Source organism: Vombatus ursinus, unplaced genomic scaffold (genome assembly GCF_900497805.2).
Source record: "Vombatus ursinus unplaced genomic scaffold, bare-nosed wombat genome assembly UNPS02014805.1, whole genome shotgun sequence".
NCBI lineage: Eukaryota > Metazoa > Chordata > Mammalia > Diprotodontia > Vombatidae > Vombatus > Vombatus ursinus.
Genome location: NW_020954583.1, coordinates 18,247,210 through 18,273,494, shown reverse-complemented (window position 1 = coordinate 18,273,494; position 26,285 = coordinate 18,247,210). Strand labels below are relative to the sequence as shown.

The 26,285-nt window shown below is 39.0% G+C and overlaps 1 protein-coding gene across 14 annotated transcripts in view; it reads right to left on the bottom strand.

Annotated features, from left to right (window-relative positions):
* The window catches only part of MAP4K4 (mitogen-activated protein kinase kinase kinase kinase 4), a 265,608-nt gene that overhangs the window by 27,460 nt on the left and 211,863 nt on the right, over positions 1-26,285 (bottom strand). For 2 of the 14 annotated variants that reach the window (XM_027874150.1, XM_027874151.1), the window contains exons 13-24: positions 20,650-20,811; positions 17,539-17,625; positions 16,582-16,815; positions 15,455-15,616; positions 11,295-11,528; positions 10,306-10,412; positions 6,918-7,069; positions 6,311-6,408; positions 5,064-5,072; positions 3,495-3,670; positions 2,826-2,946; positions 1,535-1,726 (exon numbers count right to left, since the gene is read on the bottom strand). In XM_027874150.1, the coding sequence (XP_027729951.1) occupies positions 1,535-1,726; positions 2,826-2,946; positions 3,495-3,670; positions 5,064-5,072; positions 6,311-6,408; positions 6,918-7,069; positions 10,306-10,412; positions 11,295-11,528; positions 15,455-15,616; positions 16,582-16,815; positions 17,539-17,625; positions 20,650-20,811 (1,734 nt within the window). The remainder of the gene's footprint in view (positions 1-1,534; positions 1,727-2,825; positions 2,947-3,494; positions 3,671-5,063; positions 5,073-6,310; positions 6,409-6,917; positions 7,070-10,305; positions 10,413-11,294; positions 11,529-15,454; positions 15,617-16,581; positions 16,816-17,538; positions 17,626-20,649; positions 20,812-26,285) is intronic. The other 12 variants (XM_027874154.1, XM_027874155.1, XM_027874156.1 and 9 more) reach the window with 8 other exon arrangements.

Sequence of the window (26,285 nt, the reverse complement as noted above, 5' to 3'; positions counted from 1 at the left end):
AACAGAACAAACAGAAAAATAAAATAAACTTGCCAGTTTAGTGAGTTAAGGGTTATAGTGATAACATCACACATTAGAGCAAAATGGCACAAAGTTTAAAATATATATATATAAAGGAAGAATGTGAGTGTAGGTGAGGTGCCACTGTAGAACAAAGTAAAGTGTTTGTTCAAATTGCCTTATACCATTTCGAATACAGGGATGGGTGTTTGAGTGTCATTATCACTACTGTGCTACAGTCCGTAGACCACCTATGTTTACTATACTCCCACTGGATCCACTTACATATTCTACTACTGTTAGCATGCTGATCACCTAAAACTGCCATAACCTCTTTATGTGGAGCTGACCAAAGTCTTTTAATTGGGTGCTCACAATACAGCTAGGTGGAAAATCTAACTCTGCCATTGATTATTCTAATCCAACACTAGAAATGGCCACTTACTTATTTTCCTGATGTGGCTAAGGATTGTGCTCCTATCTATGCTCACTTTCCAAACGCTATAGCTCCACGCAAAGGAAAATAGGATATTAAACTGGTTTTGTTTTGTCAAAGCTGGCCAAATTGACATATTTACATCTTATCTTTAGAAATCAACTTCACTCATATCTTCACCAATCCATACAAAGAAGTCTAACAAAACTTGCTTAGGCACTGGGTGGTTGTGGAAATGTTATTTTTAAGGGTTTCCCCCCACCTTTTAACTTAGAAAATGAAACTGTACTCTAGCCACATATCACCTTCTTCCCCTTCAAGAGACCACAGATTCATTCCAATGCGCACCCAGACAGAGCACCACACTCAAGCCCTCAGAGTAAACAGAATCTCCAGATTACAGCAGAAAAAAAAGAAGAAAGAAAAGAAAGAAAACCACTCAAAGACCACTGCTCTGCACTCCCCTGGGAAGCTATTCTAGAAGCCAAACTCTCTTAGATTTTGGCATCTTTCAAACTCTAAGTGGTTGTGAATTCTAAGAATAAAACCTCTTTATAACAGGGCTAGCCTCAGAAAGAGGCAGCCTGCTTTGAAAGGTCACCTGCTACTATAGCTTCCTAGGTAAGGCAAGTCTACTCAACCAAGTTTCATCATAGTTTATTCATTTATTATTAAATGAAGAGGGCAGATTCCTCAAATGATCAAAAATACATCTGCCCCCAAGCATTCCAAATATAAAATTGGGTCTAAGTACACAGCAACCAGTTTAGTTTAAAATTTTTATTTAACTGAATATAAAGAAAGCCATGCAACTCAACTAACTACAGAGAAGTAAAAATAGTGAACTGGCAAGTTTTTTTGAGGGGGTAGGGTGGGGGATGCAGAACTGAGCTAGGGTTAAGGGGTTTGTATGCAGATCTGAAACATGTTACTTGGGTTGAGGAGAAGGGGAAGGTGATAGAATAAAGCAGGATGGGGAAAGGCATGAGGGTGGGGGTGGGGAGGAGGGGACTTGGCAAGACTTCTTCTGCAAACTAGCCACTAGGCAGTATTTGGTCTAACCCTAGGAAAGCAGCCAGCTGTGGTGCGGAGACGTACCTCATTAGGAGTGAGCTTGTCCTGGGGTGTCTGTGGGGACATGGTGGGTGTCGGCTGGCTGGAGGATGGGGAGGAGGAGGTGGAGGAAGTGGAGGAGGAATGGCTTTGCTGTAAGAGATCTGGCAAGAGGTGAATGCGACCGGCAAAGCCATTGCTCTCATGGTGGCTGGCACGCTTTTGGTCAACTGTACTCTGTAGAAAAAACAGGCACACTTGTCTTGCTCAAGTGCTGCTTCAATTGCCTATGACCCTAATGACTCTCAGTTCCTTTGATTTTTTTTTTAAAGCGCTGTGTAATTTTTCAAACTTCTCTACAAATGAAAGGGCTAATTTTGCTCCAGTTTCTGATGATTCCTTTACTAGATGCCCGAGGTGAGAGTTGGTGTGTGTCGACTCAACAGAAATCAAGATACCTCCTCCGGCCAGCACAACGTGACTTTAATCTTGCTACAAAAACAATTGTCTTTTAGGCTCTGCCAATCTAAATCTGAAGAAATTACTCTCCTTTGTCTCTTTTTCACCCCCCTCTTGACTGGTTGACTAGGTTGCTGTACCTTGAAACACACCCACAGGTAAAAATCCAAACCGCTTTTTTTGGGGGGGGGCAGGAAGGGCGCCCTGTTCTAGCTATTTAAGCAGTAAGCATAAGTTTGTCATTGATCATTAACAGGTTTTGGAACACAAACGGAGAAAGTCTGTGATATCACAGACACAAAAGGAGTTATTTAAATATTCAACAAGTACCAGAGAACTAACATTTTGAAACATGAAAGAGAGACCTCATGACCCCCTGAAATCTGCAATCTGTCACTCTCTTTGAGGTTCACCCTATAATGTGTTTACCCACCTCTCTCAGTGTTTTTATCTAGCTTGTCCCAGGGAAACGTTCTCCCATGTAGCCTGAGATATGTTCAGAGCTGAGTGTCCTCCTCAGAACCAGTGCGTTACTCTGCTACAGAAACAAGATCTGTTTCCCTATTCTGAGCATCCTCTCAACACCTGTAGCTTTTCTACTTTCTGGACACAGACTATGAGAGACTCAGCACAAGTGCCTGGATGAAACCACTGACGGACATGCACAGGGCAGCAATGTGAGGTGGAAGGCTACTGTTTTCTCTGCATGCACCACACACCTATATCTAGAGCCCCCAAACCACTCTCCTACTCTCTGTGCTTTATTAACACGGACAACAGATAAAATGTAGAAACAGCAGCATGAGTGAATGAGCGAGTGGGTTAATGACTAACAGAAAAAACTATGCATCTGTTGAGTCAGAAGAGAAGACAGTACCTGGCGGACGATTAAGGTGCCCTCTTTCGATGGGGTCATGGCGGGTTCACTTTCTACATCATCATGAACAATCATTGTTTTTACCGACTCAGTTTCACCATTGCTCAGATTCAGAGATGATCTATTTAACCAAATAAACAGTTAAAAGCCAGGTTTCCATAAGCCAGAGAGACGTATTATTTCCATTTAAATTGTCAAGTTCTTTTCAAAGCCATCACATTAGGATGTGGAAGCAAAAAGTCCCCCTACCTCTGCTCTCCCCCTAAAAAATCATGTGTGGCTTTTCCCTTAATAATCAAATTACAATTTGGTTTCAGCCAACATTTTAGATTAAAAATTTTTGTTTTATTAAATCAATCTGGCAACTGATTTTGGTTTTAACCAAATTTTTAGGTTTAAAAATTCTTATTTTATTAAATCAATCTGGCATTTCCCCATCCAGCAGAGTAGGTAATTAAAAAAATAAGTTAGGAATTGATACATACAGAGAACTGACTTTTGATTATTTTAAGGAGCTGCCAAGTTTGCAACTTCTTTTATCTTGAAAAACTGAGGGTTGGCCATTCAATTTTTTAAAAATGTGCCTACAGTTCAAAGTAAGAAGAAAAAAAGTAGAGGAATGCACACACAGTCACTCTCTTTCTCTTCAAAAATATACCCAAGACTGACACTGCTCTGGTATCCTCTGGTCCAGAAGTGGATTCATCTGCCCCTTCTTGTTCCATATCGTCATCTTCTTCATCCGTTGTCCCAGATTCTTCACTGGATGAGGAATAGTCTGTTACTTTGTGAGGAGGTCGAACATCTTCTACAGCTCGAAGTTCCTTGGCCAATGCGGTCAAGTCCTAATGGCAAGGGAGAGGTAGGATGAAGAAATAAGGATGACCAGGGATTACAAACAAAAGGAGGGAGAGAGAAACAGACAAGGAGGAAGCCTTGGAGCAACTTTTCTTACAGGTTAAAATTATTCTGGTAATTTTCTCCTATGTCAAGTTAAAAGCTTTTCATACTTTTAAAACATCAACACAGTCTGTCTTAAACTATAGGTTTTTAGACAGAATATCTACTTGGGTTGTCTATCATCTTTTCATTATGGGGATGAATTCTTTTTAAGGGCATTTATGAGACATAACATCTTAGTTCAATAATAGCATTTGGACAGGAATTTGCTTTTGAATTACATTTATGTAATTTTAAAGTTTACAATTCACTTTTCTCATCACTATCTAATGAGGCACATAGAACAAGTAATATTTTTCCCATGTTAGAGATGAGGAACTGAGGCTTAGATAGGTAAGTGATTTGTCCATAGTCACAGAGCTAGTTAGTATCTGAGCAAGGATTTATATTCAAGTCCCCTCACTCATTGCCTGTGTCTCTACATGGACTATGTGTGCCCCACCTGTGGGAGAGCCTTCCAAGCTCACGTCGTTCTGATCAGCCACAGTCGAACACACTGTACCTTAAACCCAACATAGTGATGTCATTTTGGTCTTCTTTGAGCACAAAGGATAACAACCAACCAAAGCTTTGTCTTTGCGTTTTAATTAAAAATGCCTCCTTATTAACTGAAGCCACACTGATACAGTTTTTATTCTGGTTTACTGTATCCACCGAACAAATAAGATTAACTATAAGCCAGGTGGCTAACTAGAATCTGAAAGAAGTAACATATGAAGTCTCTAGCTACTAGAATAAAATTTAGAACATCCATTTCTCAGTTAGGAGAGAAAAAAAAGCCTACGTAATTGACCTGCAAATCCAACTCGCTGTCCTTTTGTAGGATAGTTAAGTTTTCTTGTCATTATAGGACAATCTATATGAAATAACTTTTATAAATCTAAAATACGCAGACCAAATTTGCTTAAGAATTCAATAAACTTATCCAATAACTGTTACTACTTACCAAAAATTAGTTACTACAGCCAAAAGGAAACATCAACCAGAAAAAGGGAAACCAAACCATACTGTATATCCAACCCCAATATGATCACATGGTATTAAATAATTACAATTTAAATTCCATAAATAAAGCACATTTCTGGGGTGTGATTAGAAAAACGTCTGGAAAAATTAGGAAGAAATCTCTAATAACTAACACATACTTTTAAAGCTGGAAAGAACAAAAAAATAATTACAAATGAAAAAGGAGATGGTACAGAAGACTAGAAAAGGACTAAGTTTAAAAATCAAGGGAAGGGGTTGCTTTGGCATTCAATTTTTATAAAGAGTGCTTACCACTTCTCCCTGAGTCATTCAATACAATTGTAGTTTCATTGAGTCAAAGAGATCACCATGGTGGAGCCACAAGGGGAGGACACAGTGTGAGGAAGCATGATGAAAGAAAGAAAAGAAATCAAATCAGTTGGAAATCAGATTATCAGCCACACTGACCATTAATTGGTTAAATGAGAGCTATATAGTAGCAAAGGCTTGATAGTTACAACCAGAGCCCAATTTGCCAAAGGTAGAATTTGAGTGATAGCTATGTTTTTAAAAGAACACAGTATTTTTCAATACATTATAAGACATTTATTAGGCACCTGCAATATTTAGAGCATAGAGGTAGGCACTGGAAGAGATACAACTTTAGGTAAGACAAGGCTCCCATCCTTATCAGCATAAAAAAGAATCTTGCAGATCCCCATCTGTGGGCTGGATGAATAGATGCTAGTGTTTAAAAAAACTGATGTGTAATTTTTCAAACTTCCCTATAAATGAAAGGGTTAATTTTGCCACAACTCTTGTTGATTCCTTTACTAGATGCTAGAGTTTGATTTAAAAAAAAAAAAAACAAACCCATGTGTATATTTTATATAAGAAGGCAAACAGCTGTTAGAAGCAAACATATAAAAGAAGTATAAATTATTTACTGTTTCTTTATCAGGCTGAGATAGGGAAATAAAATAGATCTGTGATTCACTGGGATCAACAATTTATAGTTAAGAAAATACCAGGGTACTTCCTCTGCACTTTAAGGCTTTTGCAAGTTGCCTAGAGAACTAAGAAGTTAATTGACTTAAATTAAATAAAGTATATTTTTGGGGTGTGATCAGAAAAATGTATGGAAAAATTAGGATTACACAGTATGTATCCATGGTAGAGCAGGAAACTAAGTCTTCTTGACTTTCAGGCAGGCTCTCTCTCTCGTGTCACCTAAGATCCTGGGGACCTTAGAGGGCAGGGATGATTTTTCCCTTTCTTTGTATCCCCAGCAGTTAGCATAGTGCCCAGTACACAGTAAGTGCTTAATAAATGCTTGTTGACTTTACAACACCTCTCTTATAAGGGTTACCACAAGTAAATGTGAAGCTACAACAACTTTATTCCCAGCTTGATTCACTCTCAGGACTTCATCTCCCATCTTACAGGCTCAGTACAAAAGGTAGCAGCAATTGTGCTTCATGAGTCTTTCCACAAAAAACCTCACAAGGTGGGGGGGGGGGGGGGGAATGGTAAAGGGATTTTGGATACAACTTTCTTACAGCAGGTTTGTGAGGTCTGAAGACTTCTTTTTTCTCTTCAGGCTTTTTTGTTGCATTTTCATGGCGCTGGGATGGTGAACCTTCTGATTTTGATGATGCTATCAAGATCAAATCCCAAAAATGGGGAGGAGGGAAGATACATATGATGATTATTTAAACATATCATCTCCACCCCACCCACCCACAAAGTATGATACAGTATCCCTAAGGTAAGCATTATCTAGTTTCTCACTGGACCTTCCCCACTCCCACTTCTCATCCCCACCTAATCATCCAACAAAAACTGACATTTAACCAGGAGGATCTCCCTGACCCATCACTCTATGTAGGCCTTCTTCCTTCAGAATACTCTGCCTTCATTTTCACGTTCTATATGCAATAACTTAAAAAAAGACAGAGATAAAAGTAATCCCTTGCCTGTCTTAATAGCACAGGGAGTTTCATTGCTCATTTTTTCCCCAAGTGAATTAAAACTAAAAATAGAAATTATAGAAACCTTTAGTAAAATAATACTTCAGGATTTTAAAAAAATACCCAAATGCAAAGGGAAAGTCTTTCTTAAGAAGAAAAGTAGAGAAATAGAAAAAGCAGAGACAGGAAGTCGTACATCTCACTCTGAAGCGTTCACCAGATCCACTCTGAGAGCCAGGATGGGACCCTGGCTGTGAGCCCGAATTACTTGAACCTGAGGAGCTACCACTGCCAGGCCTTGGCACCAGCTTCTCTACCCTCTCCCATAGCAATCTGGGTTCGATATTGCTATTTGGAAAGAGAAGGATAGGGGGATAAAGGGTGGGAGACAGAAAAAAGTCAATTTCATTAGCTCAAATTACAGGAATCCAATTGTAAACATAAATCAAACTATGCATTTGGCTGTTGGTAAGGAATTGATCTAAATCACTTATCTAGAACATTGTTAGTATATCTTAATAGCAAGGAAGCACACCAAATTCTTTTCTACTTTCTATACCCCCTAGGAAAGAGAGGAAATGACATAATATAATATCCATATTTTAAGGAAAAAAAACTTCTCTGTAACATAATGCAGACCAGAAATTGATAGCCCATAACACTAAAACTAATTGTGGCAACTACTGATGGTAGTGTCTATTATTCTCTTAAAGTCAGGTAAAAGAAGCAAAAGAAAGCAGGCTAGTAATGGGACTAATGTATAACTATTCTGCTTTAACTGGTAGTGTGATTTTTGTTCTTACTAGTTCTTAAAAACATCAAGAGTTTTGAGTTTTAATTTAAATACAGATTGTATCCCTTACTATGATATGATACCATGGGCTTAATTCTTCTCTTGGATGATTACTAGTTGCATGATCTTTGGAAGGCAAGTCCCTTAACCTCTCTGGGTCTCAGGTTCCTCACCTGTAAAATGAAGAGGCTGTACTAAATGGCCTCTGTGGTCTCTCCCATGATCCTCATCACATGCACTTTTATCTTCTCCTTTCCTCCTATTATTACCTATTCCTTATCTGACTTTCTTCTTTGGATGCTTTACTGATATTGTGGCATGGAATTTGCTTAACCCCAGTTGTGGTACCAAATTTTACAACACCCTGATTTATTCAATCTATCAATGGATTGACTGATGCCCATCCTATAATCAAGGAACAAGGTTTTAACCCAAGATGACAAATTGTAACTTTTCATAAAAGAGTTATCAACAGGACCTCAATTAAGGAACTTGTTAACAGATCTGTACTTGCTAATGTGTATGCATTCAACTGAATTCAATGAACGTTAAGCCCTTTTATTCTGTATACAGTAAAAGGAGAGAATTAGTGGTTCAAATCTGGCCTTTGACACTTAGAGCTTATATGGGCCTCAGTAAGTCACTTAATCTTTATGTTCCTCTAACAACTTCCTAGGATTTATCTTATATGATACATATGAGCTGGGAGAGGGTATTCCCCACTTTGCAGAAATCACTGATCCTTTGCATATTCACAGGAGTAAGCACAGTACTAAGCCCTTAAGGACATGGGTTCAAAAATGACAGAATTTATAATCGAGAAAGGGGACAAAGCTGAACAAATCATTATAACTACAAGTTAGAAGGTAAAAGGACATAGAAGAAATGAAATGAATTTATGAGATATTCAGGGAGGGAAGGATCACGTCTAATTGTGGGGGACAGCAGAAGGCTCCTTTAAGGAGGTGACATGTGAGCTGGGCCTTAAAAGGAGAAGTAGATTTCTGAAGGACAGAGTGGGTCCTAGGTCTAGGGGGACATGCCCAAAGATGCTGAGGCAAGAGAGGGCAGTATGATATCAAGAATAGCCACTAGTATATCTAGCTCCAACACAAAGTAAATTAAAGGAGTATGGAATTAGGCTAGAGAGATAGATGAGTGCAGGTTGTAGAAGGCCTTCCATTACCAGAAAGACTACAGATTGTTTCTGTCATTCCTACAATTCAATATAATTTAATACCTATTACAGAAACAATGGCTTTATGAAGAGACTTTTATTTAAAACCTCACCAAAAAAAAATTCAAATTCTATTGCCAAGGCCCTACAGGGCTGAGAGGCCAAATTGATCTCCCAAGGTCTATAAATATGCTGAGAGGCTTTTAAGAAAAAAATCTCTATATTGATGATATTCAAATCCTCATGGGCAATGCTCAAAATCCTAGAGAGACCCATGATGACAGCATCACAACTTCCTTACATGCAGGTTTGCCAAGACTGGGTTAACTAGGCATTGACTGAGGTATCTAGATGGCAAGTAGAACTAGAGTCAGGAAGATCTGAGTTCCAATCTGGACCTCACATACTTACTAGCTGTGTGACGCCTTAGTTGTAGGGTGTTGTTGAGTCTGTATTTATACTATGTAATGTATTTGTACCAGTTGTGTTTGTATTGTATTTGTAAAGTGCTAACTATCATCATCATCATCATCATGGACAAATTTCTTTCATTTTATTACTCAAAAATCTTTAACAGCTCCCTCCTGCTTTTAGGATAAGATACAAAATCCTCAACCTGGCATTTAAAGGTTACCATACACAATCTGGCTCCCACCTACCTTTCCAGTCTTATTTCATATAATTCTCCTTTATACATGTCCCAGCAGCCTGCTATCTCTTTCTCATATATGATATGCCTTATCTTACTTCCATCATTTGTAAAGTAACTCCTCCATGTATGGACTGTAGTTCTTTCTCATTTCCATTCTAGCTTCCTTCAAAGCACACCTCAGGAGCCACTATCTACACAAGGCCATTCCTGACTCTCCCAGTTATCAGTACTCTCTCTCTTGAAATTATTCTGTATTATGTCATATACACTTAGTATTTAATTATGCCCACAATGTATCCTCCTCATTCTCACCCCCCACTCCAAGAATGTAATCTCTTTTACAGCAGAAACTATTCTGGTGTTGTCTTTGTGTCCCCAGAGCTTAGTACAGTGCCTCGCACATAATGCTTGAATCATTACTGCTGAATTGAATTTTGCTTCTCTACTTAGTCATCATCAGCAAGGCCTTATTTGTGGCACCTGCCTTCCCTTCCCTACACTGAGGTTCAAAATACAGAAGTAATCACTCAGAATGATGGGCAAATGCAATTTGGAATAAATATTCCAAAGAAAGGTCAGTGCCCTAGATTTTTTGCTCCTTTCTGAGCATTTGGCATAATTCACCAGTGCTAAGGAGACATTAATCCTTTGTCTTTAGCTCCCTTCTCCCATTCATGCCAAGTTAACAACGATTTAATAGTCACTTTACAACTATTAAAATGGCAAAGTGGTTTCCCAGGTCTCCATTCTCGGCAGAACCATCTAACCCTGTTTATTGAGAAGAAAAATAACAGATTTTTAAAGCAGCTTTTCTTTTTCCAGAAACAGTATTTGTCTAGAAGTCCAGAATTCATAGTTAATGTATTCTCCTCCGATATCCTATCCAAAAGGCAACATGAAGAATGCTGAGACTGTACAAGAGAATAGAGTATACCTGACCCTAACATTTATTCCTCCCTTACCTTGTAGAGTTTCTTTGACCTGCTTGATTATTTTGCTGCCCACTGCCCTGCAGCGGAGAATCACGGCGAGATAAAACAGGAGAACGGGACGTTGTTCTCACAGGTACCTTAGGCAGAGAAAGAAGGGCAATTACATGACCGATAAAGGGAGGGAAAAAGTCATCCCCAACAAAGGATGAATTTAAATAATTTCTAATCATGTTACCCAACCTGATAAGATGGACCCAACCATCCCTTTTCCCTACAGCTAATAAAGCTTCCTCTGGTTCCCCACGCATCCAATGAGGACAGAGAACCTAGTCTAAGGTACCTATGGAGCCAACACAAACATCCTCCCTGTGTCTGACATTGAAAAAGAATATGTTTCGACTGAAGCTTCAGTGGCAGGGAACACACAAAGCATTTTGCTGAGATAACGTGAGAACCAGGAAAAAACGCTCAAAGGAACTGAACAATAATCCACACATGGGTCAGCAGAAGGGAGAGGCTAGCAGGAAGCAGGGAAATGTTCAGAAGAAGCAAATTCCAAGTGGAGGCAGGGGGGAATCTACCCAAATGTCCCTCTTTGTTTAATTCCATCATTCTATAACCTTATAAAAATAAACAAAAATGTCTTTTGGAAAAAAAAAATCATAGAATTTTCCTATGATTTGAGGATCCTACCATTGGGATTAATTTTTCTTTGAAGTCTTTTCCTGAACATTTTAATATTTTGTTAATACTGTAAAATATATCACATAGCTCTTATATACCATCATAAAGCATCTGGCAACGCAGAAGCTAATTACATCTGGTCTGGAAGCCTATTTCTTGCAGGCTTCGGCCTCAAATAATTTTTGCTATACCTGCTGTTGGTTAGGCACAACTGCCTATTTCTGAAATCCCTCCCCACAGTATATACCCTTCTATTAAGTTTTACTGCCCCATTAGCTCTGGTGAAGTCACCACACCCTTAAAAAAAAGTATCCATCTGTCTTTCTACTCCTTACCCTTGGAGGCACCTCGTCACTGTCTGATCTAGACCAAGCCTTTTGGGTGGGATCGGGTACTTCCGACTTAGAGTCAGAACTTTGACTTAGCACCTCACTGCGTGAAGGTGGACATGGGTCCTGAGAACGAAGATGGTGATGTGCAAATTTGGGAGGAGAAGGGTCACTGAAGGAATGGGATCGCGAGACAGGGGAAACATTGTTCTTGAGAGATGCCAGATGGGACCACTGTACCTTACGAGAAAACAAAACACAAAACATTCAATGCGTTCTGCATAAAACTGGCTTCCCAGTCAACACCAAATCCAAAATGAAGAGGTGACAACAAGGGACAAGCAAAATAGAGATGGTGGGAGGCAAGGCAAAACACTCATCAGAAAAGAAAGTGACCCAGAGGGCACAACACGTAGAAAAGTACAAAGGTGTGTCCACGAGAAAAAGTCCTCAAGGACACGCATCTGGGCAATAAGAACAGGTACTTCAGACTCAAGAGTCTGGGTCCCCCATGCATACCTAGAGAGCTACAGTTTTAATGGACCATCTGGTGCATGCACGCATGTGTCAAAGCAGGGGGGCAGGAAAGGAAGGGAGGGAACACACATGATAAAGACCACTGCCAAACATGCAAACCTAAATATATCCATCTTCACATTACCTGCTAGATTAAATTTCAGACACAATTAGCAAAGAAATAGCACATTCATATAAAAAAAATTAAAGACAAATGCCTTTATGACATTACAGCCCCAAAAAGTTCATTCTAAAAACAACAAAAAAACCCTCAAGTTTTCAAAACACTGTCCTACATTTTTCTTCTTCACCCTTCTCTTTTTAAGTAACTATGGCTCTAAACATTCCTAACCCAGTTTTGCAACATGAGAAATGTGGTTTTTTTAGGAATATGGAGTACTGTTTAACTTTTTCAAAGTTAAAACTTATGTTTAATGTTTTAACTAACACCAGTGCTGCTTCCAGTTTGTTTGGGGAGAAGACAACACACATAAATTGAGAAATGTGACAATTATCAACCAGCTGAATTTAACTAATTACTATTAAATTATATAAAGGAATGCTAAGACAAATACATGAAAAGAAGGAAGGACAGAAAAATCAAATTGATTATATCATCTTTATGTATATAAGCATAAAAAGCCTGGTGGTAGTTTACACGTGTTTCACAAAGGGTTAATGGTATTATAATACCATAATTTTAAAAATGAGATTCATATAATGACAACTTTTTAAAGCCTTTAGAAAAGTGTGGAGGTTTTTTTATTTTCAGGAAAAGACCCTATAAAATCAAAATATTAACTGATATTATGAAAAAAAATAACAAATAACATCCTACACATGAGTAGATTTTCCAAAGTTTCTTATGTATGGTAACTGATTCTCTGTATTGTCTTAGACAACAACTATTTTTTTGTAAGAGGGACAGGATAAACTGCTTTTAGGAACCATTCTAAATAGAAGGGCAGAAAAATCAGTGTATAAGCCAGGGAGCATGCTCTAATTTTCCAAATTCCGTAAGTGACCATGTATACTCATAATGACTGTAAAGATTTCCTTTCTACAGTTAATAAATCTTCATGACTTGAAGAAAATACCTTTCCATCCTCTTTACTTTCCATTTTACCCACCCTGGAACATATGAGCACTGAAACCCTGGTCAAGTGTTTCCTGGCACTGCATACAGACCGGCTAAAGGCCCCAGTAGTTCTTGGGTGGCACCTGAGGAAATTTCTGCGGATTGGTACTCGTGCAGTATATTCCCCACCATATTAACTACTCCTTTTCTCTTCTAGATATTTTCATTTTCTCCCTTTCTGCCATTTTCCTTTTCTTATTTTCTTTCTCCTTCCCTATCTATGCTCTGATTCTAACCAATGAGGCTAAGAGGATTTGCTTAGGCCCTGTACTGTTATTGTGGGTTAAAAAAAGGTTTCTCTCTCCCCAGTGAAGAAACTTTTTGTCTACTGCTTCCATCCTTCCAATCCTTCCTTCTGTTACTATTAGTTCCTTAGGCTTAACACTGATATCCTGGGGTTCACTGTCACAAATTAATGGCCGTTACATAATACCGTCATGTTCATCTGACATTTTTAAAACAAAAACCTGCCATGATCAAGATATGACATTAACCATTGCAGACTGAAAAGCTGCATGAGACTTTTACCTGGTCCCTAACATACAGAATTATACAGTTCTTCAAGCAGATCCTTATATGCCTTTTGAGATGGTGGGATCTATTTCTGGTTCTTTTAGGATGCTGGCTCTTTAGGGCTTCAAAAAGGGTTTGTTTTTTTTTTTTTTGCATTTCATTCAATGCAGGGTGAGTTGTGGGCTCCCCATATCAGTTAGTATCCATCCTCCCCTCCTCCCCACAACCCAACTTGGACAAATGATGCACAAGCATTGTTGGCAAACAGATATCCAGCCGTAGCATTTGCAAAGCAGGCAGCGGGATCACAGGCCTGAGACAGGTGGGCATTGCTTCAGCTTCAAAAGCAAAGGCAAGATACAGGAAGAAATCTCTTGTTCTAGACCTTTACAGTAAAGATAATAAAATGTAATACAAGCTGCTGCTTCTCTTGACTTCATTATTTCCATCAATGACAAACTCCCAAGCTTGAAACATTAGGGTCATCATAAGCTCATCTCTCAACCAAACAGCTACTAAATCTGACTGTTTCTACTTATGTCTTATTTGTCATACCCATCCTCTTCCCTGCTTCCATTCTCACTGCTGCCACACTATTAAAGGACCCCATTTCCTATAGCCTGGACTACCGTGATAAAAGCTTCTATCTGTTCTTCCTACTTCGAGACTCTCCTATCTTCGATCCATCCTGGATGCTGCTGCCAGCAGTATTTTTTTTTCTTTCTTCTTCTTCTTCTTCTTTTTTTTGGGGGGGGGGGGGTAGGGGGAAGGCAATTGGGGTTAAATGACTTGCCCAGGGTCACAGAGCTATTAAGTGTCTGAAGTCAGATTTGAATTTAGGTCCCCCTGACTCCAGGGCCAGTGCTTTATCTACTATATCACCTATCTGCCCCCAGAGCACAACTTTGACCCCTTGGTGGCTTCCCACTACCCACTAAATAAAGTTCAGACTCCTTGAATCCTGCCTCTGACCCAATGACTGGCTGTGTAACTCCAGGTAAATCCCTTTACCTCTCTCATGCTCATAAGATCACAGAGTGGAGCCAAAAGGAACCACAATGGTCACTGAGTCCAACTCTGATCATTTTACAGATGAGGAAAATGAGACTGAAAAAGGTTAAGGGTCACGCAGCTGTTTTTCTCATTTATAAATGATAAAAATTCCCTCTCCAGGCTGCTGTGAGAGTCAAACAAGGAATATATATATTTATAAAGTACCTCGAATACCTTAAAATGAAACCTAAATTTCAACTGATACTACCATTAAAGTGCCTTTCTGATTTAGACACAGCCCAAGTTTTCTAATCTTATTTTCACTATTCCCCTTCAAAAACTTCATTCCAGGCAAAGTGAAGTATTAACATTCCTGGAACTCAACCCCAAACTCCCCGTCTCCCTGTCTTTGATCATACTGCTTTTAGTCTCTTCTCTCCTGGCTTGCCTATCCAAATCCTATATGTCCTTGTTTCAAGGTTCATTTCAAATGTTATCTCCTCCCCCAGGCCATTCTTAGTCCTCTGCAGCCAGAAACAATCTTACTGAACACAAGCTTTGGTATCTCTCTGATGAACTTTCAACAATGTGCTTTGTATTTCACTAATTCATATCCAAGTCTCATCTCCCCTACTAGACTATAAGCTCAATAAAGAGCTTATGGTTATTATTTCTTATGTCCCCTATATGAGTATCCTGCACAGTGACGGCCTAACGTGCAACAAGTGTTTAATAACTATTTGTTATATAAATGTTGGCAACTAGCAGGGTTCTTTTTAAAGAAGCACCTCCCCCAATCATGTGTATCTCCTTTTTAATTTTTTTCATTTTATTTTATAATTTTTTTTGTACCTCTTTTTTTAAACAACTCTCCTGCTCATCTTCAAACTCTCTAAGTGACAGTGAAAACATTCCATCCATTCCATTTCAATACAGAGGGCAGTCCTTGAGCATGGTGAGACAACCAAATAGGTCCCCCTGACCCAACCATATTTCCTGCTGCTACCTGTGGTTCCACTGGTCTCTGGAGTGCAGGGTGTACCGACTCGGAGTTGCCATTGGAAAAAGACTCTGATCTTGAAGGCACTGGTGGCTCCAATACTTTGCCTGTCTGCTTAGACTGTGCTTCAGGGGAGCCTTGGTTAGTTTTCCTAAATCTATCTTCCACCTGCATAGAAGACATAACTCACTGTTAGTGAACTAGAGTTAAAATACTCATAGGGGCCTCTAAGTCTTCGGCCTTTCATGAGGTCTCTTTAACTGTCCTTGTCTATTAGAAAAGACAGAGCTGAAAGGCAGCAAAATAAAAAGCAGCATTAGGATTTGCTTTAGGAAAATGAAAACACTTTTTTAAGACGAAAAAGTGAAGACTGCTGAGGTTTGTTAGTACAAGGTAGCCAAAAATAATTTTCATGGTCAGCTGAAACTAAAGCACATTTCAAAGAAAATCATTTTGCATATTCTGCTAGGAAAAAAAATCGCAAAATAACAAACATGTCTTTTTTCACAGTTCTCTAAAAACCAGCAGAGCTATCACTGGTTATAGACCCAGAGAGTCTAAACAGATAATTAAGGAGTTTGGTATGTTTTTGTGAGATTATGGACTTGGTCTCCATGAGAAAAAGTACACTGCAAATGTTATCTCCTTGAGTCAATTCTAAGACTAGTGCCTTCTTTCTGTATTATCTAATACTCAAGGATTAGCTCATTATCTCATAGGATTAGGACTATCTGAAAAACTCATAAAGCATATATCACATGGCTAAATTTCCCTATCCTTGAAATGCTGTGTGGTAATCTGTAACTCCAAGCCTATCAGCTAAAAAGCCAAGCAACATACCTGTAACACATCCTAGGTGTTCTTCTCCCCACCCCCATCCCTCTTAGAAGGGGTTTATAAAAACAAATTTATTCAAACTCTCAATTAAAAAAAAATCTAAGGATAATTTGGCTACATCATTCCCATTTCACATTTAGTTTGTCTGTCTCTTCGTCTCTCTGACCTTTAATTTACCTTACAACTGAAACTTGCCACTGAGGCAGCAGCACAGTGTCCTGGAAAGAATGTTGGCTTTGTTCCTTACTAGCCGTGTGACCTGTGACAGATCACTCCAGCCACCAAGAGACAGTTACCTCTCGAGCTCTTTCGGCAGGTTCATAGTGAGGTTTAGTTTCAGGGGGGTGATAGCTCTGTTTGTTTCTTTCTTGCTGCTGCTGCTGCTGCTGCTGCTGCTGCTGCTGCTGCTGCTGTTGGTGATGCCTCCTATGGTCATGCTGTAAGGACAGGAGATACGCTTGCTCCTGCTGTAACTGCCTCTGGAGCCTCTCTGCCTGCCGGTGTTCTTCCATTTCCCGCCATCTGTATTCCTTTAGGAAGGAGAGAATGATCAAAGCCACACTATGTTGTTAATCTATCAAGTCCCTGGAGGGAAAATAGACCACCTATTTTTTTTTCTCTCCTTTTATGTATTTCTTTTTTGTGCAGCAAAAGACAGGGATTTTTATATGGCATGGTACCTGTAGGAAAACCTGATAGAATGTTGCTAACCATAATAATTATTGGATTGTTAGGACCAAACTGGCTTTATTCCCCTCTAAAGATATTGATTTCAATAAAGATGTGATGTTTTTAGAACAAAGACTGCATATGTAACAATACTAAACCAATGCCCCCAGTTAACTTTATGTGGTATGTGCTTGGAATCCGGAGCATTAAGTTCTTTCGATGAATGCCAAGGTCTGCGCAAAAACAAAACCAAACAAAACAAAACAAAAAAAATACCCCAAAACCAAACAAAACAAAAAACAAAAAACTCGACCACCAAAACCAGAACAGTTCAACTTACTGAAGTAAATAAATAAATAAAGCCCTCCTCTGGATGTGCACAAAGCAGTGTGACCAGAGTCCTCCTCTCAGTGTTGTGCCTGTCAGCCCACTACACTAACAGAAATGGCCATTTAATCCAACTCCATTGTTCATACAGTGAGCGCAGCTGTGCCCAACTGAAGATGGGGGGAGGGGGGGAATCCTGGGCCTGGTAGGATAAATGAACCCTAAAGCTATGGAACAAAACAGATACAGTGCGTTACCAGTAACATGGCCTGCTCCTGGAGCAGCTGCTGCTGAAGGATTTCCAAGTGCCGCTGCTCCTCTTCTAGCTGTCGCCTGATATACTCCTGTCACATAGAAATTACCCAGCAATCAATTTATTCAAAAGGAATGCATCAGAACCACCTGAGTGGAAAACACCAAGGGCTATTTTCCCCAAACATCTTTGGCAACAGTTCACTTAGGGATAGATGCCTGAAAAAAACCATTCCATAAAGGCCTTAGACTCTTAAGATGAGAAAAAAAAATCCTATTTAGATGATTAAATAGGGACACATAATCTAGTGATACATGTAACACAGTGTATTTGTATACACATGTGAGCATCCAGATGAGACATGAATGATGGACTTTAGAAGAGCAAGAATTCCATTTATAAGTACAGCAAGCTCCTGATTATCTGGTATAGTCGGGAAACTGGGGGTGTTCTGGTTAATCAAAACCTCTGGTTAATAGAGTTAACATATATACCATGCAGAGATTATTCATTTTAAAGGCATACAACAAAAACACAGCAGTTAAACACTTCTGATCATATCTGTATCTTTCCTGGATGATTCTGAAATCACCTGCAAGGACTTCAACAAATATAAATAAAAGCCATCAGCTCTGCAATTTTAATCTCAATGCTATTTATAAAACAATAAAAGCAGGTCTTCAGTGACCCTCTTTGTTTTGTTTTTGTTTTTTTGACAAGGAAAGCCATTAAATAATGAAAACTGCTAAACACCTCAAAAATGTGTTTTTAAAATGCTGAAATGCCTATCTCGGTGTTGCAAGTCCAGGCACTGTCACGCTATAATGAAAACATTAGTGCACTGAGAATCAGAGACCTGGATTACTATTTCAACTTCACCAATGACACCTTGTATGGCATGCCATTTAACTTCTCTGGCTGTTTTTTCATATGAGAATGACTAATAGTACCTACCCTATTTAACTCACAGAATAATTTTGTGAGCTTCAAATGAGATAAAATATCGTATCCCGGGATCATAGACTTAAAGATTTTATGGGGACCTTAGAGGTCATGTATTCCCCATCATTTTACAGATGAAGAATCTGAAAGCACTTTTAAAAATATAGATCATTCTATAATCCCTTTTCTAAATGAGACAATGGGTATAAGTAGCTGGGGAGGAGGGTAAGGGGATAGGAAAGAGTCATTCCAAAGCCCATATGAATTCTTTTCATGGGAAAACACTCCCATTTTGTGAACTTTTATCTCTTGAGACCACTTTCCCGCATGCTGTGTTTTCATAGCTGTAATCATAAAGTAGCTTAACAAAAGAATGGGTTAGCTATGAATTTTGGCTGGTGAAGGGCTATGTGACAGAGTTTACTGTACATAAACTTCCTTATGAAGTCTAATCTGATACAGCAAATACAAATGGAGTACACTGATGTCATTTTCCCTAAAGAAGCTGGCTGAAACACATCAACTCTGACCTGTCCTCTACATCCCTAATTTATGTATCCATCAAATCCTCATCACCTGAAAGCAGATCCTACTAAGGCTTACCACTGCCATTGGCAATGGCAAACATACACAACTAAATTTTGACATCAAACTAACTTTATTCTCTGATCTACACAGATTTAAAACGGCATCGTCTTTTGACAAGAAATTCAGTCATCTGTTCCTTATCACCTCAAACAATTAAAAAAAAATCCTGTTCAAACTTTGCACAAATCCTACGTATTCACCCACTGCACAGAAGACAAATTTACACACACAAACACATACGTACACAAAGCATGCTCCTTATAGCAAGGCCATCATACTAATTTTTGTGTTAGAAGAGAAAAGCATCACGAAAGTGATAGATTTTTAAAAAACTTTTCTTCTTTATAAGTTGGGGTACAAAATGTGTAAATTCACAAAATATAAGTACCACTAACAGACCACTTCTAGCCCTGTATCTTCATTTAAATTAATGTTAGTTTGTAAGTATTCCTGTCTAGAATACAGCAGCCAATCAATCTCTCAAACAACTGAAATGATCAGAAAGCTTATGTGGTTTAATTCTTTAAAGCTCCTAATTCCAAATTTAACTATGACATTTCAAAACAAATGCACACTTAAAAAAAAATACTACGAACTAGTCACCAACTTCAAGCACGATGAAGGACAACAGTGAATTTAAGCTTCAAGATTCACATGCACAAATAGGTTTTTACTAAATATGTGTGGAATGAATGAATGAGTGAATAAAAGTGCAATCGGATATGCATGCAAACCCAACTCTTACAAAACTTGAGGCATTTAAGTTTAGTAAACAAGAAGAGCAATTGAATAAGCAAATTTGAAAGACACAATTAGGCTGGGTAAGTATTCCAAATGAGAGTTTAGAACAATATTTAAACTATCTCTTCTCTTTTTTCAAAAGGCAATTATAAAAGCAAAGGAAGTTAATAGACAAAAAATGAGGGACATAATGTTAGTGATCTATTTCAAACTAATAAAATTCTGTAATAGAAAACAAATATATACCTTAACAAACAGATCAATCACAGTCAAATTATTGTGCCTACACGTGTTTCAGAATTAATGGTCATTTCTAAATATAATCATTAGCTGACCTCAATAAAATGCAATGGCTAAAAAATGACTTGAAAAAAAAAGAGGAAAATTTGCTTTTACCTCCTCTTATTATACGATCTTGTCAATCATCCTACACGTGCACTCACCATAACATCCAATTTGCTACTACTGATTTCTGAAACCTTTTGCCAACTTCTTTTTTTAATCAGTAATCTTTCAATGCAACAAAGGGTCCATTATAATTAAGCCAAAAGGGTAGAGTTAATAATTAACTATAGTCATAATCTTGATTTACTAAAGGCTATTTTCAGGTATCTTTTCTAAAGTAAATTACTATTTACTACTATATTACTGTACTACTATATTGCTACTATATTACCACTCAACTTGAATAAGGTCACTATAATTCTCATGTAGCTTTATATTGTATTTATGAGTAATTTTCCAAGAAAAACAAAATGACTTTCTCCCCTACTGAAAAAAATAAAATCAAACCTCTTTCACTCCTCAAAAATAAAAGTACTGTCACCTTCTTTCATGGACTCACCTGCTCCCTCTCCACTCTCCTCTTCTCTTCTTCTGCCCTTCTTCTCTCTTCCTCTTCTTTCCGTCTTCTCTCCAAGTCCTCAAGGCGCCTCTTCTCCTCTTGTTCTCTCCTCCTCTGCTCACGCTCCTGTTGCCTTCTAGCCTCACGCTCTCTTCTTTGTTGCTGCAGAATTAAGGTAAATTACATGGGTAGGCATTTGGTTCTTTCAAGCTGGTTTTTGCTTATGTAGTAATATGGGGATCAAAGGAGATCAGTTTGATCACTGCCATGCCCAGTTAGCACGTTCACAGTCACAAATGACACCTGTAACTTCAATTAACCTTTTCACAAATGCTGGATAACACAGGAGGGAAGATGTGAGAATGTGTAAACAACTCAAGCACAATCAGCAGGGTCAACTACTAGGGGGAAAAATCTTGAAAACCTTAAAAAAACACTTCTTCAAAAAGTCATCCTCATTTGCACTCCTTAATTATAACACTCCTGTAGTGCTCATCTCCTATCTCTCCAGGTTCCTGGAGACACATATACTCTTTTCAATACTGCCTCAAATCTTGGGGCAAACTGGACCTCCACAGTGGCTCTTGGTCCGGTGGACTGCCTTAGAGTAGAGAATACAAGGGCATCAAATTTGAACTGTCTTTACTACTTAAGTGAGACTTTTGAAACACATGGTGGCTCTTATATACCTCTCTGGATGGTGACTACATGGAACCTATTGTTACTTGTCATTACTGGACTTGCTTAGTGGTTCTTTCTGGGTGGAAATTTTGGTCCAGATCGGGTTCAAATTTAGAATACTATTGAGAGGATTACCACCATGGTAGAAATGCAGACAGGACAATAAATGCATCCACTGCTAGATACACTGTTGCTTAGGAACAAGTTTAGTTTCAGGATATATTTTAAGAGAATTGGGTTTGGAGAAGATCTGGGTTCAAATACTGGTTCTGCCATGACACAATAGCTTAGAGGAAAGAAGATTTTAAATCCTCAATTTCACTAGCAAGACTAACCAATATGACTTGGTTGGCACTGGCAAATTTAAGGTATATATGAGAAAGGGACCTGGAGTCAGGACGACTTATCTTCCTTAGTTCAAATCTGGTCTCAGACACTTAACCAGCTGTGTGACCCAGTTTCCTTATCTGGAAAATGGGAATAATTAATTAAGCTTACCTACCTTTTCACTGTGAGGATCAAATGAGTTAGTATCTATAAAGCATTTTGCAAACCTTAAAGCACTATGTAAGTGATTATCATTGAGCAATTCATGACTATTCATTCTAGGAAAGTTTTAAGCAACTGTGTAAATTATGCCCTGGAATTTATTCATGCATGCATACTTTGAGGGAAAATTTGAGTGTAGAATTAATTTACGGCAAGAAACCCAGCCTTCTCCTCCTAACCTAAAAATCATATTGACTCATGTTCTAATCCCAGCTCTCAAAAGCAAAATGATACCTTTCCCCCTTTATTTATTTTCACAGCTCAACTAGTAGAATACTTTTACCTCAGTTCTCCTTTTGCCCCACCCCTGACCTCTGACTTCCAAGGAAAGGGAAACAAGAAAAGTAAGACACTAGTCTAAGTTCCAAAACCAAATCTGTAAGCACAACTGGGCTATTATCCACATGCCAAAGTACACAAAGCCGGGAGTTTCCCTTCAACAACCTCCATCCTCCTGTTGTCGGCAACCAGCTTAACCTATGTGCTTTTCAAGTATGGGACGCCAGGCACCAAATATTTCACTGTTTACTGTTCAATGAGGAATGGATAAAAGGGAAGGAGAAAGGGAGAGATGAGAGGAAGAAAGAGAGGAGGGGAGGGAGGGGAAGAGAGGGACAAGAGGGGAGAAGGAGAGGGAGAGAGGAATTGAGAGTTTTCCTCCATTACCTAGCACTGATATGGAGAAAGAATTTAAGTTCCTTAAGAATAAGAGGTGTTTTTGTCTTTGAATACTCAGAGCCTTAAACACTGCCTAGCATATAATCAAGGGTTAATAAATATTTCCTGTTTGGTTAACTAGAGGCATCAAAGATACAACCACTCTTGAGTGCTACCTGAACCAGGCTGAAATGTAACTGAGAAATATTTAACAAAATAAATAAAACTGTAATAAAACATAGATAAAGATCACATTTTAAAACTAAATTGGTATGCGGCCTACAGGAATCCTTATGTACAGTTCAGCGGCCCCTGTTTTCTATTTGAGTTTGATAACATTAGGTTAAATAATCAATTACAGGGAAATGCCTAAAGGCTGGTATTTTAATTCCATAAAAGCATCACCAAGTCACAGATTTAGAGCTCTAAGGGACCGGAATGGTTGTTTGGACTCAAGGCCAACCTTTTCATTTTTCAATAATGGTTAGATGGCTCGCCCAACAATATTCAGGTACCATGTGGCCCAGAGCCAAGAAAGAACAACCTGTTTTTGCCTTTCTTCATATCCACAGAGATTAGCACAGTACCTGGAACAAAGGAAATGCTTAATAAATGTGTGATGATTTGACTTGTCTAACAATAGGATGGGCTGCTCTGAGTGTTTATGAACTCCTCATCACCTGGAGTACTACAGCCAGAGCTGGCTGACTGTATTCAGAAAGAAGAAGGGATTCTTGCTGCAGGTTGGAAGATTGGACAGGATGAGCTTCAAGATTTCTATGATTCCTGAAATTCCAGCTCTAAGATTCTATGATTCCAGAAACAAAGCACCTAACCAGACACTAGATTACCAACAAAGACTGCACAGATACTCTTCAATTAAGAGTGACTCATGATAGTCTGCCACCGACCTACCTTGACATTTTCATAATACAATTTGAGGTTACTGAAATTGCTTTGATTTTCAAAGCAAACTAACTCCCTCTCACTTGTCCCCTGCTCATCTGTCTCTGTTGCTGTAGTTGCTATAGCTGGTACTGAATCTTCCAGGGAGATGTCAGACTTGAATTGGAGCCTAAACAAGAGCTAGAGTCAGAGCCAGAAACGCTGTCATTCTGAGGGTTCTGAAAGAAAACGTGGCTTTCTGCCATTACCCAGGATGGCCTGTTACTCGCTGCCATGGACGGGATTCCATACTGCAGAAACTTTCAGTTGGAAAGGCTAACTTTGTCCTAATGGAGAAGAAAAGAAGCATGGGCCACTGTTTAGGGCTAAGTGCTCAAACATCACCAGGACTAATAGATACTTTTCCAAAAGCAGCACGAGGACTCCATCATGCCCAGTGAAGATCTATTTGCAAGAAATTGCTGCCTTCTTAGACCTCAATCTGATGTAATCCATCCTGTGAGAATAGGTAAATACTATTCCAACTATTTTCTAGGCCATTAAGTTCTCTTCTTGGTCTTATATTTTAAAAGGGTTCTTTCATAACAAGACTCCAAAAGTTATTCTGTTACATAATACTATTCTCTTTAAAAATGTAGTTCGTGATTAGTGGAGCCAAGATGGCACAGTAAGAGCAGGGACTCATTTGAGCTCTCCTCTAAACCCCTGTAAAAAATGACAAATTCTGGAGCAGTAGAAACCACAGAAAGACAGAGTGAAACAAATTTCCAGCCCAAGACAACCTGGATGGTCCATGGGAAAGGTCTGTTGCACCAGGCAGGGAGAGGAGCACAGTCTGCACCAGCACAGACCAAGCCCCAGCAAACCCTGAGCAGGCCTCAGGGGACTGAATCAAGGGCATCTGTGGAGGTTTTCAAACTTCTCAACCCACAAATGCCAAAGACAACTTAGAAGGTCAGTGGAAAAGGTCTGTTGGACATGGGTAAGACAGGAGCACAGTGCCCCCAGGGCGGTAGCGGGGGTGGTGGCGGTGATAGGGGCTGCTTCCAGAGCTCACAGCTCACAGATGGTGAGGGGATTGAACAACTCATCAGAAGATTACAGGGGTCTCTTCGCTGGCACTGAGGCAGGATTCTGCTTCTTTGCCCATACTCCTAGGGCAGGGAGGAACACTGGCATAGTAGAGCTTGTGGCAGCAATGGAGAGGGAACCCTCCTCACAGTTCCAGGGCAGAAAAGAGTGCTTGTAGTCACTCATACACCAGGAGAGGAGTAAACACCTCACCCCTTATCATACCACCTTGGAAGAACTGAAAACTTACAGGTCCCTAGAAGTGTCTCTGAAAACAGCTACACAAAACCCCTGAAGCTTGAGTCAGTACGCCCTCCACACTGGAAGCAGAGCCCTACCTTAACAAAGAGTTGAAAGTCCAGTAATTGGCTGGGAAAATGAGCAAACAGCAGAAAAAAACTCAGGCTACAGCATCTTACTTCGGTGACAAGGAAGGTCAAAACATACAATCAGAAGATGACAACAAAGTCAAAGCTCCTACATACAAAGCTTCCAAGAAAAATGTGAATTGGTCTCAGGCCATGGAAGAGCTCAAAAAGCATTTTGAAAATCAATTAAGAGAAGTAGAGGAAAAATTGGGAAGAGAAATGAACATATGCAAGAAAATCATAAAAAATAAGTCAACAAATTGCTAAAGGAGACCCAAAAACTACTGAAGAAAATAATACCTTAAAAAATAGACTAAACCAAATGGCAAACGAGGTCCAAAAAGCCAATGAGAAGAAGAATGCCTTAAAAAGTAGAATAGGCCAAATAGAAAAGGCGGTCCAAAAGCCCACTGAAGAAAATAATTTCTTAAAAATTAGAATGGAGTAAATGGAAGCTAATGACTCTATGAGAAATCAAAAAAATTATAAAACAAAACCAAAAGAATGAAAAAATAGAAGACACTGTGAAATATCTCACTGGAAAAACAACTAACCTGGAAAATAAATCCAAGAGAGAGAATTTAAAAATTATTGCACTACCTGAAAGCCATGATCAAAAAAAGAGCCTAGACATCATTTTCCAAGAAATTATCAAGGAAAACTGCCCTGATATTCTAGAACCAGAGGGTAAAATAGAAATTGAAAGAATCCACCAATCACCTCCTGAAAGAGATCCCAAAAGGAAAACTCCTAGAAATATTGTAGCCAAATCTCAAAGTGCCCAGGTCAAGGAGAAAATACTGCAACCAGCCAAAAAGAAACAATTCAAGTATTGTGGAAATAATCAGGATAACACAAGATTTAGTAGCTGCTACATTAAGGAATCAGAGGGCTTGGTATATGATATTCTGGAGGTCAAATGAGCTAGGATTGAAACCAAGATCACCTACCCACCAAAACGTAATATAATCTATGAGGGGGAAAAAATTGAAGACTCAAGAAAAGTATGAAAAGGTCAACAGGAAAGAGAACTCATAAGGGCCTCATTAAAGTTGAACTGTTTCCATTCCTACATGGAAAGATGGTATTTGTAACTCATGAGACCTCTGTCATTATTAAGGTAGCTGGAGGGAATATATATATAGACAGAGGGCACAGGGTAAGTTGAATATGAGGGTATGATATCTAAAAATAAAATTAAGGGGTAAGAGAGAGGAATGTATTGGGAGAAGAAGAAAGGGACAGGTAGAATGGGGTAAATCTCACATAAAAGAGGCAAGAAAAAGCTTTTACAGTGGAGGGGAAGAGGGTAAAGGTGAGAGGGAATGAGTGAACTTTACTCTCATCAGACTTGGCTTAAGGAGGGAATAACATACACACTCAATTGGGTATGGAAATCTATCT